At 48.9% G+C, this 15,554-nt stretch overlaps 1 protein-coding gene across 1 annotated transcript in view; it reads left to right on the top strand.

The window, feature by feature from the left end:
• The window catches only part of NOTCH3 (notch 3), a 39,817-nt gene that overhangs the window by 20,995 nt on the left and 3,268 nt on the right, over window positions 1–15,554 (top strand). The window contains 6 exon segments of the mRNA XM_027548038.1: window positions 3,146–3,300; window positions 3,377–3,599; window positions 5,045–5,129; window positions 7,128–7,290; window positions 10,555–10,859; window positions 11,125–11,272. Coding sequence (XP_027403839.1) covers window positions 3,146–3,300; window positions 3,377–3,599; window positions 5,045–5,129; window positions 7,128–7,290; window positions 10,555–10,859; window positions 11,125–11,272 — 1,079 coding nt within the window.

The raw sequence follows: 15,554 nt of genomic DNA, 5'->3' as shown, positions 1-15,554 counted from the left end.
AGCTACCAGGGAAGCCCCTTGTGCGTTTTACTTCCCTTAACATCTGGGAAACACTATTCTAGCTATTTTTTAAGTTCCCTTCAAACTCTAAAACTCTGTGGCTGAACTTGGCTTTATTCCGGAAATATCTGATAAAGCACCTAATAGGTTTCAGGCACTGGATTAGGTCTTTAGTCCAGTTATGTTTTCACTGATTTCACTGCTTAGGAAATGCCCAGCGAGTGGGAGGGCCTTCTTGGTGGTACATACAGAGTTATGTAATACATATAATACACACATCTCAGCCTCAGCACCATTGACATCTGAGGCCAGGTCATTCTTTACTGTGAGGGGCCGTCTGTCTTGTGCACTGTAGGATGTCTGGCATCTTCCCTGGCCTTTCCCCACTGGATGCAGGCAACAGATCTCCCCCCCCAGATGTGACAACCGGAAATGCCTTCAGACATGGGCAATGGTCCTTTGGGGAGCAGAAGAAGAGCCCCCTCCTGACCCCTGTCTGCACCCCAGGCCCTCACTGAACCCCCTGATCCTATGCGCTATGAGCTCCAATACCACCTCTGGCTCTAACTTGCCCATTTTGTTTTAATTTTTTATTTTTTAACTTATAAAGTTTATAGTGAAATAAAAGTCGCTCAGTCGTGTCTGACTCTTTGCGACCCCATGGACTATAGAGTCCATGGAATTCTCCAGGACAGAATACTGGAGTGGGTAGCCTTCCCCTTTTCCAGGGGATCTTCCCAACACAGGGATTGAACCCAGGTCTCCTGCATTGCAGGCAGATTCTTTACCAGCTGAGCCACAAGGGAAGCATATAGGAGAGTTGTAAAATAAAAAACAAAGTTACATGTATTTCCATTATATATTATGGGCTTTCCAGGTGGTGCTAGTGGTAAAGAACCCTCTTGCCAATGCAGGAGATGTAAGAGACATGGGTTCAATCCCTGGGTCAGGAAGATCCCCTATAGAAGGGCATGTCAACCCACTCTGGTATCCTTGCTTAGAGAATTCCATGGACAGAGGAGTCTGGCGGGCTACAGTTCATTGGGGTCGCAATGAGTTGGACATGAATGAAGCCACTTAGCATGAATGTGTATATTCTGATCATTTTTAAGTAGGTAAATTATGATTTTTAGTTGGAGTTTCAGTATCAAACTCTCAAAAATTAACATAAATGGAAAATATAAAACTCTCTAGCTGGTGACCTGGTGGAGGAGCCAGAGGGAGATGTGGCTTCTGAATAGGGTAGGACCCTGACACAGAGAGGAGGGCTGGAAGTCAGAGATAAGGAGCAGGACCTCTGACTGGGATGAAGGAGGTGGGTGGATGGGTGATGTGCCAGTCCTTGGCTGGGTGACTGAGTTGCTGGAAGTGTTCTCATCAAGATGAAGAAACAACGCTTCCCTGGCAGCTTAGTGGTAAAGAATCTACCTGCCAATGCAAAGAGACATCGGTTTGATCCCTATTTTGGGAAGCTCCCACCAGCGGTGGAGGGACTAAGCTCGTGCACCACAGCTGCTGAGCCCATGTTCCCTAGAGCCAAAGCTCTGCAACAAGAGACGTCAGCATGGTGAGAAGCCCGCACGCTGCAACTAGAGTGTAGCCCCTGCTCTCCACAACTAGAGACAAGTCCGTGGAGCAGTGAAGACTCAGCACAGCCAAAAATAAACAAGTAAAATTATTTTAAAATCTCTTTTAAAAAAGATTAAGACACCAGCTCAAAATTAAGGGTCACTTTGTGACTTGTAGAGTCTGGAGGGAACTGGGGGTCTCGGGGAGACCCTCAGGAGGCAGCTAGAGTCTGAAGAGTGAGACCGAAGCACTTGGCAATCATGGTAGCCATGGAGGGACTTGAAGAAGTAGGGAGAGTTGTGGGGAACAGAAGGATGACATGGGGACACTGAGTCCTAAAGATTGGTTGAAAGAAATTAGCTCAGAAAAGAGAAGCGGAAGGAGCAGAGACAGTAGGAGACCCAGGGCTTGGGGTACTGGGTATCCTGAAGAAGGAAAAAGTTTGGAGGGTTGCGTTCCTGGAAGCAGAGCCTGAGATTCAGATATATGCAATGTATTGAAAGGGTGCTCTGGGTAGATAGGGGATGAGAGAGGCAGGATGGGACAGGGGCAGGAACTGAGGCAGGAGGGAGCCTCAGCCAGGATCGGGCCACAGCCTGATCCCTTGGAGAGCTCTGGAGGATAAAGTTGGTCCTGCCTTGAGACAAAAGGGCCAGCTTTTGTACACATCAGTCAATCCCTGGCCTAGGGCTTCCCTAAGTGGTGTCACCTCCCAAGTGAAGGGCTCCCCACTTTGCTGAGGCCAGTTCTCTGGGGGAAGGAACAGCTGTCAACTGTTAGAAGCCAGTGCTCACAGCAGGCAGGAGATGGATACACCAGCCTGAGAAAGGAGATATTGATGGGAAAACAGTGGCCATTGGATTCATGACTTAGAGGACACTGGTGACCACAGCAAGACTGGCTTGGGAATTGACAAAGAACTTTAAGCATATGCAAAAACAGATCAGGGTTATGCACATCTAGGTACCTAGGACCAAGCATTGACAATGAACGCATAAGGCCATTCTTTATATATATATTTATATCTTTGGCTTCACTGGGTCTTAGTGGCACACGGGATCTTTGATCTTCTTTGCGGGGTCTTTAGTTGTGGCATGTGGGATCTAGTGCCCTGACCAGGAACTGAACCCAGGCCTCCTGCGCTTGGCGCTGGGAGTCTTAGCCATTGGATTATGAGGGAAGCCCCTCATATGGCCATTCCTGTTTCATATATAGTCCCTTCGATTGTCTTAGTTCCCATGCTATGTCAAAATAATTCCTAGATAGTGCGTCACTTCATATGTAGACATTTCAGCATGCTTCTCTAAACACATAAGCTCTCTTCTTAAAAGCACTGTAATACCGTGATCACAGCTAAAAAATAAATATCCTTAATATCACCAAATATATCATAAGTGGATTTAAAAAAACGATAGTTTGAGGGGATGTGGCAGGATTGGATGCCGGATGGGAGTTAGTGGTGACCTGGTGAGTAGAGATGCTCTTCTGAGCGAGGTGTGGGGAGGTGGGCGGGGCCTGGGGCGGGGCTTCTGGCAGTGCCTGCTGAGCCTCCTGTCCCTCCACTGTGTCTCTGCAGCTCTGTAGTGATGCTGGAGATTGACAACCGTCTGTGCCTGCAGTCACCGGAGAACGACCACTGTTTCCCTGATGCTCAGAGCGCGGCGGACTATTTGGGAGCGTTGTCGGCGGTGGAGCGCCTCGACTTCCCCTACCCACTGCGGGCGGCGCGGGGTGAGGCCCGGCCCGAGGTAGGGAGATGAGGGTGGGCCTGGACCCCTGGTAAAGACCCCCTGCTTCCTGCCCGCAGGGGAGCCAGTGGAGCTGCCGGAACCAAGCGTGCCGCTGTTACCGCTGCTGGCGGCCAGCGGCATCTTCCTGTTGGTCCTCCTGGTCCTCGGCGTCATGGTGGCCCGCCGCAAGCGTGAGCACAGCACCCTCTGGTTCCCCGAGGGCTTTGCACTGCACAAGGATGTGGCCGTGGGACACAAGGGCCGGCGGGAACCCGTGGGCCAAGACGCGCTGGGCATGAAGTGAGGACCCTACCCGATCCCTCACCCCGTCCCTGACTATGGCAGGGCCTGAGCTCTTGAGCCCACCGTCACCTGACTCTGACCTCTGACCCCTACCTGACCCTAACTTCAGACTCCAGCTTGGACATCAGTGTTTGTCTCCTTGACCAACGACTCCATAATCCCTAAGGGATCACCCCTGATTTGTGACCCTTGATCCCCTTTCCTATGGTCCAGTTCCCTGACTCAGATCCTTCTGTGACAACCCCCTCCCCCAACCCCAGCCTCTCAGACTTCACCCTGATATGTGTTCCCACATGACCGTGGACCTCATGACCTCTGTCTGCACCCCAACCCCTCACTGGACCCCCTGATCCTATCCTCTGTGAGCCCCAGTACCACTTCTGGCTCTAACCTACCCTGACTTTTTTTGTTTTGTTTTAATTTTTTATTTTTTAATTTATGAAAGTATGATAGCACGTTTACAGAAGACTTGGAAAATACAGAAGAAAGTTACATATAGTTCCACTGTATATTACAATTATTTTTTAAGTAGATAAGATTTTTCATTGGAGTTTCAATATCAAGCTCTCAAAAAATTAACAGAATGAATAGACAGAAAAGCAGAGGGATATGGTAGACCTGAAAAGCAGTATGAGCCAATTCAACATAATTAAGATTATACAATTTTCATACAACAGCAGGGTACAAAATCTTCAAGTTCCCATAGACTATAAACCAGGAGATACTGGCCCATACCCAGGGTCATAAAACAAGGTGCAAAAGTGTCATGGTCTAAAGGTATTGAAATCATATAGTCTGTTCTCTTGTTACTGGAATCATGTTAGAAATCAATATCAAAAGAAATTTGAAAATAACCCACATGTTTATAAGAGCACTGTGACATTTACCAAGAGATCTTTGACTTAGCTATTGAAAGCCTCAAGAGTAACCTACCCTGACTCTTGACCTGACCTCTCTTTCCACCCCAACTCAGTGCTCATTCCCCATGATCCTCAGTCCTGGCCTTGGCCATGATCTCCACCTCCCTGACCGGCCCCTCAAGACTCCAGCCCCACCCTGTCCTAACCCCTGAATTTACCTCTCCTGTGACCCTCTGCCCTCTGCTCCCTCTCCACAACCTCTTTATTCCTGGCTACATCTCTCACCTGCTATGAGGATAACTCTGTCTTCCATGACCTACGATGTCATCTGCTGTAACCCATGCTGTATGCCTGTGACCCTCACCTGTCCCATAGACATCTATCTGCTCTGACCTCTGACTCCACTCCTGTCCCTTCCCCAGTTCCACCTGACTGTCACCCATCACAACCCCTGACAGTACCCCCTGCAACCTTGACCGCATCCTGCATCCCATCCTTGGACCCTATCTCTTGACCCTGAGTACCCTGCCCCTGCTGACCGCATTGTCCCTTCTCCCCTCCCCTTTCCCACTGTCCCCACAGGAACATGGCCAAGGGTGAGAGTCTGATGGGGGAGGTGGCCACCGACTGGATGGACACAGAGTGCCCAGAGGCCAAGCGACTGAAGGTTGTGTTCCCTCCTGTGACCCCTGCCCTCAGGGTCCTGGGTGGGGGCCCAGTGGTCAGTGAGAGAGCCAGGGGAATCTCTGCTGTCCCTGGTTCTGGAGAACAGTCACGGCAACCACCCCATCCTGCTCCTGGCGTCTTTCCAGAGGGGATCCTCTATCCCAGAGAGTGACTCGGCATTCTCTCTGATGTGGCCACCTTAGTCCAGCGTGCCCAGCCTGAGAACACCCCCAGCTAGTCTTTTCCTGTCCAGGGGCCACGCCGATGGGCCCTGTCTTTGTCAGCGAGAGTTGCCATAATGAAATACTGCAGACTGAGTGGCTCAAACAACAGACACTTATTTTTCTCACACCTCTGGAGGCTGGGGCTTCCCAGGTGGCACTGATGGTATAAAGAACCTGCCTGCTAGTGCAGGAGAGGCAGGAGATGTGGGTCCAGTCCCTGGGTCGGGAAGATCCCCTGGAGGAGGGCATGGCAACCCACTCCAGAATTCTCTCCTGGAGAATCCCATGGACAGAGGAGCCTGGTGGGCTCCATAGGGTTGCACAGAGTTGGACACGACTGAAGCGACTTAGCAGGCACAGATACACACTGGAGGCTGTAAGTCCAGGATCAGTGCGCTGGCAGGATTGGCTCTTGGTGAGGACTTCTTCTTATCTTGTAGAATGTCTCTTCTCACTGTGTCCTCAGATGACCTTTCCTCTTTGTGTGCAGAGAATGAGGGAGAACTGTGGTGTCTCTTCCTCTTCCACTGGTCCTATTGGATTAGGGCTCCACCCTTATGATCTTATTTAACCTTAATTACTTCCTTAAAGGCTCTGTCTCTAAATATAGTCATGTTGGGGGATTAGGCCTTCATCATATGATTTTTGTTGTTGTTCAGTCGCTAAGTCGTGTCTGATTTGGTGACCCCATGGACTGTAGCACGCCAGGTTTCCCTGTCCTTCACCATCTCCCTGAGTTTGCTCAAATTCATGTCCATTGAGTTGGTGATGCCATCCTACCATCTCATCCTCTGTCATCCCCTTCTCCTCCTGCCTATGTCTTAATGTTTGTTAGAATGGATACTTCTGTTGCAAATGACAGCCAAAGAAATCTGCTTGCCCCAGGCTTTGTTTTTTTCTTTCTTTCTCATCCAAAAGTGGGTGTTAAGTATATGGTGTAGAATGTTTATGTGGGTCTTGTGAAATTATTGCATCATCTCTTTTTTTTTTTAAAGTTAATTAATTAGTCCTTGGCAATGCTGGATCTTTGTTGCTTTGAGTGGGCTTTCTCTAGTTGTGGTGACCAGGGCTACTCTCTAGTTATGGTGGGCAGGCTTCTCATCACGGTGGCTTCTCTTGTTGCAGAGCATAGGCTCTAGGGTCGAGGGCTCAGTAGTTGTGGCGCCCAGGCTTAGTTACTCCGAGGCATAGTGAATCTTCCTGGACCAGGCATCAAACCCATGTCCCTGCATTGGCAGGCGGAGTCTTAACTACTGGACCACCAGGGAAGTCCCTGACTGCATCATCTTGATTTTACCAATGAGAAGCTCGGAATTCTAGGATTACAAGCCTACTAAGTGACTGTGTCAGACACTGAATCCACATTGAAGGGTGTCCCATCCTCCAGGACCTTTTCTGGTTACCTGTCCGTCACCTGGCTGTCCTTTTTTATGAAATTAAACTCCCCACCTGGGTCCTTAAGTTCAGATCTAATTTTATCAGGCTCTGTTTAGTCTTGCTGTGTGTGCTCAGTCGCTCAGTCATGTCCGACTCTTTTCAACCCCCATGGGCTGTAGCCCGCTAGGTCCCTCTATCCAAGGGATTTCCCAGGTAAGAACTGGAATGGGTTGCCATTTCCCACTGAAACACCTGGGAAGCCCCTATCAAGCAGGATGTTAATGGCTTCTCGGCACCTGCCGTGTGTGCATCTCTGTGAGAGAAATCTGTGAGAATGCCCAGATGGTTCCTCTGTGTCTCCCAATTCCTTGTGAGAACCTGGGTGCTTGTGCCTCCAGGTGGAGGAGCCTGGTGTGGGGACTGAGGACGCTGTGGATTGCCGCCAGTGGACTCAACACCACCTGGTTGCCGCCGACATCCGCGTGGCACCAGCCATGGCCTTGACACCGCCGCAGGGTGACGCAGATGCGGATGGCATGGATGTCAACGTGCGCGGTCCAGGTCAGTGATGGTGCCCCTGCCTCCAGAATGCCCTTGATCCATCCTGCTCATGAGAGGTTCCATCTGAGTCTGTGCTCTGGGAACAGCTGGGTGTGTCTGGCTGTCTGTCAGTGGGTTAATCAGTCCTGTTAATCAGGACTCTTGGTTGTAAGTGATAATAGCCCAACTCAAGCTAACTTAAGTAAAACAAACGATTTACTGGCTCTTGTAAACAGAAGCTTCAGGCACATTTGGATCCTGGACTTGTCAGCTTTTGGTTCCAGTCCAGGCAGTCTTTCTCCTGCAGGCATTACACAACCTTTTTCTCATCTGTAACAGCAAAAGTCCCAAGATGAGGGTTTTTTTTTTTTTTTTTTTAATGTAACTGATATGTTTAAATTTAATGTACACATTCTTGTTGATGCTCAAACTATTGTATCTTTGGCCAATGAAAGCTATTTATTTTTTTAAAATTTTTGGCTGCACTGGGTCTTCGTTGCAGTGTGTGGGCTCTTTGTTGCTGCTCACAGGTCTTCTCTAGTTGCAGTGCAGGAGCTTCTCGTTGCCGCGGCTTCTCCTGTTGCGGAGCACGCCTCTAGGGTACCCGGGCTCAGTAGTTGTGGCACACGGGCTTAGTTCCTCTGCAGCATGTGGGATCTTCCCAGATTAGGGATCCAACCTGGTTCCCCTGCATTGGTCCATAGATTCTTAGTCACTGGGCCACCAGGGAAGTCCTCCCAGGATGAGTTCTGATTGGATAGTCTAAGGTCACGTGCCCCATGTGTGAACCAATCAATGTGGCCTGGGGCCTGGAACATGCAGATTGACAGGCCTGGGCTATATGCCTGTCCCTGCAGCGGGGGTTTGCCTTTACCTAGGGCTTGAGAGGAGAAGGCAATGGCACCCTACTCCAGTACTCTTGCCTGGAAAACCCCATGGACGGAGGAGCCTGGTGGGCTGCAGTCCATGGGGTCGATGAAGGTCAGACACGACTGAGCAACTTCACTTTCACTTTTCAGTTTCATGCATTGGAGGAAATGGCAACCCACTCCAGTGTTCTTGCCTGGAGAATCCCAGGGATGGTGGAGCCTGGTGGGCTGCCGTCTATGGGGTCACATAGAGTCGGACACGACTGAAGCGACTTAGCAGCAGTAGCAGCAGGGCTTGAGATAGGAGAAGGCGATGGCACCCCACTCCAGTGCTCTTGCCTGAAGAATCCCATGGACAGAGGAGCCTGGTAGGCTGCAGTCTATGGGGTTAAGGAGAGTCGGACACGACTGAGCGACTTCACTTTCACTTTTCACTTTCATGCATTGGAGAAGGAAATGGCAACCCACTCCAGTGTTCTTGCTTGGAGAATCCCAGGGACGGGGGAGCCTGGTGGGCTGCTGTCTCTGGGGTCGCACAAAGTTGGACACAACTGAAGTGACTTAGCAGCAGCAGCAGCAGCAGGGCTTGAGATATGCAGATGACACCACCCTTATGGCAGAAAGTCAAGAGGAACTAAAAAGCCTCTTGATGAAAGTGAAAGAGGAGAGTGATAAAATTGGCTTAAAGCTCAACATTCAGAAAACGAAGATCATGGCATCTGGTCCCATCACTTCATGGGAAATAGATGGGGAAACAGTGGAAACAGTGTCAGACTTTATTTTGGGGGGCTCCAAAATCACTGCAGATGGTGACTGCAGCCATGAAATTAAAAGACGCTTACTCCTTGGAAGAAAAGTTGTGACCAACCTAGATAGCATATTGAAAAGCAGAGACATTACTTTGCCAACAAAGGTCCGTCTAGTCAAGGCTATGGTTTTTCCAGTGGTCATGTATGGATGTGAGAGTTGGACTGTGAAGAAAGCTGAGCACCGAAGAATTGATGCTTTTGAACTGTGGTGTTGGAGAAGACTCTTGAGAGTCCCTTGGACTGCAAGGAGATCCAACCAGTCCATTCTGAAGGAGATCAGCCCTGCGTGTTCTTTGGAAGGACTGATGCTAAAGCTGAAACTCCAGTGCTTTGGCCACCTCATGCGAAGTTGACTCATTGGAAAAGACTCTGATGCTGGGAGAGATTGGGGGCAGGAGGAGAAGGCTCCTTCTCCTGTGATTCATGGGGTCGCAAAGAGTTGGACACGACTGAGCGACTGAACTGAACTGAGGCCTTGAGAATGGAGAATGGGGGTGCTAGTGGCTTCCTAAGGGAAAGAAGGGCAAGTGCTCTTACAGAGTAGAGCAGACCATGGTGTCTGAATCCTCTGGGGTCTGTCTTTGTCACATTTTATAATATGCCTCCTGCAGTTCTGATTTGCTTTCGCTCCAAATGACTCGCACCTGTGGCTGTCTTTTGACTCCCATTAGGCCCCCATGTACTTGGTATTTTATGTCCCTCGGTGCAGCTCCTAAGCAGTGGATGCAGGTATATGAAAGGCTCAGCTCCTTTGTCTCAAGCTGGATTACAACTCTGGGTACAGCTCAGCTTTCAGAGTCCCCCTTTGGGATCAGGCTGAAATGTTGTTGTTCAGACTCATGTCTGACTCTTCCCGACCCCATGGACTGCAGCACACCAGTCTTCCCTGTCCTTCACTGTCTCCCGAAGTTTGCTCAAACTCATGTCCATTGAGTTGGTGATGCCATCCAACCATCTCATTCTCTGTTGCCCCCTTCTCCTCCTGCCCTCAGTCTTTCCCAACATGAGGTTCTTTTCCAGTGAATCAGCTCTTCGCATCAGGTGGTCAAAGTATTGGAGGTTAAGCTTCAGCAGCAGTCCTTCCACTGAATATTCAGGGTTGATTTCCTTTAGGATGGACTGGTTTGATCTCCTTGCTCCAGCACCATGATTCAAAAGCATCAATTCTTGGGTGCTCAGCCTTCTTCATGGTCCAACTCTCCCATCTGTACATGACTCCTGGAAAAACCATAGCTTTGACTAGATGACCTTTGTTGACAAAGTGAAATAACTCAGGCTGAAATAACTCTCCAGGAATGTGGTCATCGTCCACTTGCTTGACTTTATTCCTCCCTCGTTCTGTGTACCCTACTGCTTAGGAGGCCTCCTGCCACAAACCAAATGCCTGTGAAGCCTCATCCTGGGTTGGCTCCGAAGTACCTGACACAAGTGTGTGTGTGTGTGTGCGCGCGTGTGCGTGTGTGTGATGGGAGGATTGGCCCTTCGATCGTGTACTTCCCCACATCCCACTTCCCCCTAATGCAGTGCGCTTCCTCCTAATACATTGTCATATTCCCTGGGAAGGCCCTGTGTCTGCCTCCTTTCTGACACACTCCTGGTCCCTGCAGATGGCTTCACCCCTCTAATGCTGGCCTCCTTCTGCGGGGGAGCCCTGGAGCCAATCCCAACTGAGGAGGACGAGGCAGAAGACACATCAGCCAGCATCATCTCAGACCTGATCTGCCAAGGGGCACAGCTTGGGGCTCGGACTGACCGCACTGGTGAGACGGCCCTGCACCTGGCTGCCCGCTATGCCCGGGCTGACGCGGCCAAGCGGCTGCTGGACGCTGGGGCAGACACCAATGCCCAGGACCACTCTGGCCGCACCCCCCTGCACACAGCTGTCACTGCCGATGCCCAGGGTGTCTTCCAGGTGAGATCGGCTTGCCTCTTGGGACTTCAGAGCTGGGACACACATCAGACAGACTTGGGTTTGAGCCCAGGTTTTGCCTGTCAGAGCTCATCTTTCTCATTTGTGAAATGGGGATATATGAGTGTAGAGTTACTGTCAAGTAGCTGCTCCCTGAACCCATTGGTTCCATAGGAGGCATTGGTTGGGGTCCTCAGAGGGCTTGGGAGTGCTTCTTCTTCCCTTGTTCTTGCCATGACTCCCCCTGCTGCATCCCCATCTCCCTTAGATTCTTATCCGGAACCGCTCTACAGACCTGGATGCTCGCATGGCAGACGGCTCCACGGCACTGATCCTGGCAGCCCGCCTGGCGGTGGAGGGCATGGTGGAAGAGCTCATCGCCAGCCATGCTGATGTCAATGCTGTGGATGAGCTCGGTAGGCTGTGGTGGGTAGTGGTGGGTGGAGGCTGAGACAGTGTCACCTGGACCCTGACTTGGTCTGAACTCACTCACACCCACACTGAGACCCAGTCAGTGAAACCCATGCACTCATAACAGAGTTTCAACATGGACTTATACTCTCATACATTTATTTTTTTTTAAATGGCACCCATTAGCCTATATTGCGCTCAGTGATTTAGAAAAAGGTGCCTTTCCCCATGGGGCTTCCCAGGTGGCTCAGTGGTAAAGAATTTACCTGACAGTGCAGGAGACACAGGAGACATGGGTTCGATCCCTGGGTCAAGAAGATCCCCTGGAGTAGGAAATGGCAACCCACTACAGTATTCTTGCCTGGAAAATTCCATGGACAGAGGAGCTTGGTGGGCTACAGTGCATGGCTTCACAAAGAGTCTGACAGGACTGAAGGACTGAGCAGGCAAGCATGCCATTCTGCAAGACACGTTCTTTCCATCTGCTTTGTTAGAAGAGCGTACACTGGTGCCACCTGCTGGACTACTGGTGTAAAATTTGCGAATCGGCCAATCTGTAGGTGGGGATCACTTCTTGCTTGGAGGTGGCTTGCTTGCCCAACAGCAACCTGCCTTGTGTCTAGAGAACCTCACATAGACACACTCGGACTCTCAGAAACATCTTTGGAGCTGGGTGTTCTCAGTCTCAGCAACGCTGACATTTGGGGGTTGGATCATCCTTTGCAGTGGGGGCCACCCTGTGCAGTGTAGCATCCTTGGTCTTGACCCATGAGATGCCAGTAGCACCCCACCTCCCAGATATGACAACCAAAAATATCTCCAGACATTGCCAAATGCCCCTTAGAGGAAAATCACCCCTGCTTTAGAAATATGGTCTAGAAGGGCGCTGGCCAATAGAACTGTCTGTGATGATGAAGTGCTCTTGGTCTGTGCTGTCTAATATGGTAGCTACTGGCAACGCATGGTGATAACTCAGCGCCGAAATGTGGCTGGGATGAACAAAGAACTGAGTCTTTTATTTCACTGAATATTTTAACCTTTGTTTTGCTTTTTTTTTTAAAATAGCTGAATTGACATGTTATTCACATACCATGCAATTCATTCAAGGGTAAAATCCAGTGATTTTTTTTGTATAACCACCTGTGTGTGTGCTAAGTTGGCCTCAGTCATGTCCAACCCTTTGTGACTCCATGCACTGTAGCCCACCAGGCTCCTCTGTCCTTGGGATTCTCCAGGCAAGAATACCAAAGTGGGTTACCATGCTCTCCTCCAGGGGACCTTCCCAACCCAGGGATTGAACTTACATCTGTTATGTCTCCTGCATTGGCAGCTGGGTTCTTTACCACTAGCGCTGCCTGGGAAGCCCCCTAATATAACCACAAGGTTGTGCAAATATCATCACAATAAATTTTATTTTATTTTTTGTTACAATAAATTTTAGAATGTTTTCATCACCTGAAAAAGAAGCCTTTGCTTCTTAGCCATCACCCCCCCACACCCTCTCATTTTCTGTGGCCCTTAGATGATTGCTAATGTACTTTCTCTCTATAAGGATTTGTGTATTCTACTTTATATAAATGGAATCACACAATATGTGGTCTTTCTTGGTTGGCTCCTTTCATGATGTTTTCTAGGTTCATGAGCCTGCAAGTAGCAGGTATATGCATGGCAGCGTGTACCAGGATTACTTTTTGTGTGTTTTGTGGCCTTGCTGTAAGGTTTGCAGGGTCCCAGTTCTCTGACAGGGATTGATCCCCAGCCACAGCAGTGAAAGCCCGGAATCCTAACCACTGGGTCACCAGGGAACTCCCTCTTTTTTTAAGAAAACTATTTATTTTTGGCTGTTCTGGGTCTTCGTTGCTGGCTTTCTCTAGTTGTGGAATGTGGGCTTCTCATTGCTGCGGCTTCTCTTGTTGGAGAGCTCGGGCTCTAGGGCTCACAGCTTTCAGTGGTTGCGGCTCCTGGGCTCTGCAGCACAGGCTCAGTAGCTGTGCTGCACAGGCTGAGTTGCTCCACCATACGTAGGGTCCTCCCACACCAGAGACCGAACCCGTGTCCCCTGTGTTGCAGGGTTCTTAACCACTGGGTTCTTGACCACTAGAACACACAGAGAAACCCCCTTTTTTGTTTTTAATGACTAGGTAATACTCTGTTATATGGAGGCACCACATTTTGTGTATGCATTCATCCACTGATGGACATGTGGGTTGTTTCTGCTTTGGGGCTATTATGAATAATGCTGGTGTAGAATTCATGTATCAGTTTTTGTATGGACATGGTTTTATTTCTCTGGGATGTATCCCTATGGGCAGAATTGCTAGGTCACATGATAACTCTTTTTCACTTTCTGAGGAACTGCCAGACTGTTTTCCACAGTGGCTGCCCTATTTTTCATTCCTACCAACAGTGTATAAAACAGGTTCTGCTATCGCCACATCCTGACTGACAACTTGTTTTTCTCTCTTTTTGTACTGTCTCCCTAGTGGATGTGATTTAGTATATCAGTGTGGTTTGATTTACATTTCCCTGATGGCCAATGATGTTGAGCATTTTTCCACATTTATTAGCCATTTGTATATCTTTGGAGAAATGTCTATTCAGATTCTTTGCCCATTTAAAAATTGGGTTATTTGTCTTTTTATGATTGAGTTATAAAAGTTCTTCATATATTCTAGGTAGGTCTCTTATCAAACATACAGTAGGTTTATTATATTTGTAGGTTTTCTTTCAGTGGGGACTGTATCCCACGGCATATGGGATCTTAGTTTCCCAACCAGGAATCAAACCCCCTACTCTGTGCAGTGGAAGCTTGGAGTCTTAACTATTGGACCATCAGGGAAGTTCTTGTAGGTTTTCTTTTTACTTTCTAGATGATGTCCTTGTGTGTGTTAGTCGCTCAGTCATGTCTGACTCTTTCCACCTTCTGTCCACGGAATTCTCCAGGCAAGAATACTGGAGTGGGTTGCCATTCCCTTCTGCAGGGCATCTTCCCAACCCAGGGATTGAACCTGAGTCTCCTGTGTCTCCAGCACTGCAGGCAGATTCTTTACCCATTGAGCCATTGGGCAAGCCCTTCGTTCCCCTACCAGGAAGCAAACCTCCGCCCCCTACAGCGGAAGCTTGGAGTCTTAACCATTGGACTGCCAGGGAATTTCCCTATAGGTTCTCTTTTTTACTTTCTAGATGATGTCCTTACAAGCACAAAAGTTTTTTCATCTTGATTATGTCCAGTTTATCTATTTTTGTTGTTGTTGTTATTGTTGCTTGTGTTTTGGGTGTCATATCTAAGAATCCTTTGCCTAATTCAGTTCAGTTCAGTTCAGTTCAGTCGCTCAGTCGTGTCCGACTCTTTGCGACCCCATGAATCACAGCACGCCAGGCCTCCCTGTCCATCACCAACTCCCGGAGTTCACTCAGACTCACTTCCATTGAGTCAGTGATGCCATCCAGCCATCTCATCCTCTGTCGTCCCCTTCTCCTCCTGCCCCCAATCCCTCCCAGCATCAGTCTTTTCCAATGAGTCAACTCTTCACATGAGGTGGCCAAAGTACTGCCTAATTCAAGGTCTTGTGAAAATTTACTCCTGTGTTTCTTTCTAAATGTTTTATAGTTTGAGGTCTTACATTTAGATATTGGATTCACTTTGAATTATTTTTTGTATGTGGTGTGAGGTAGGGGTCCAACTTTGTTCTTTTGCATATGGAGATCCGGTTGTACCAGTACCATTTAAAAAAATAATTTTTTTTATTTTTGGCTGTGCTGGGTCTTCGTTGTTGTGTGTGGGTTTTCTCTAGTTGCAGTGACTGGGGGCTACTCTCTAGTTGAAGTGTGTGGGCGTCTCACTGTCGTGGCTTCTCTTGTTGCAGAGCATGAGCTCTGGGCTCAAGGACATCAGTAGTTGCGGCTCCTGGGCTCTAGACCACAGGCCCAATAGTTGGGGCACACAGGCTTAGTTGCTCCAAGGCATGTGGGATCCTTCCAGACCAGGGATCAGATTTGTGTCCCCTGCATTGGCAAGCAGATTTTCTACCGCAGAGCCACCAGGGAAGCCCTCCAGCATGATCTGTTGAGAAAGTTATCCTTTCCCCATTAAACTATCTTGACACCAATTTAATGAATTAATTTATTTTTTGCTATGCTGTGAAGCTTGTGGGATCTCAGTTCCCTGACCAGGGATTGGACCTGGGCCATAGCAATGAAAGCTTGGAATCCTAACCATTAGGCTACCAGGGAACTTCTTTTTTTTTTTTAGTAATTTATATAAACTAAAGAACCACATGTGACTGT

Source organism: Bos indicus x Bos taurus, chromosome 7 (genome assembly GCF_003369695.1).
Source record: "Bos indicus x Bos taurus breed Angus x Brahman F1 hybrid chromosome 7, Bos_hybrid_MaternalHap_v2.0, whole genome shotgun sequence".
NCBI lineage: Eukaryota > Metazoa > Chordata > Mammalia > Artiodactyla > Bovidae > Bos > Bos indicus x Bos taurus.
This window is presented reverse-complemented; position numbering and strand designations above follow the sequence as displayed.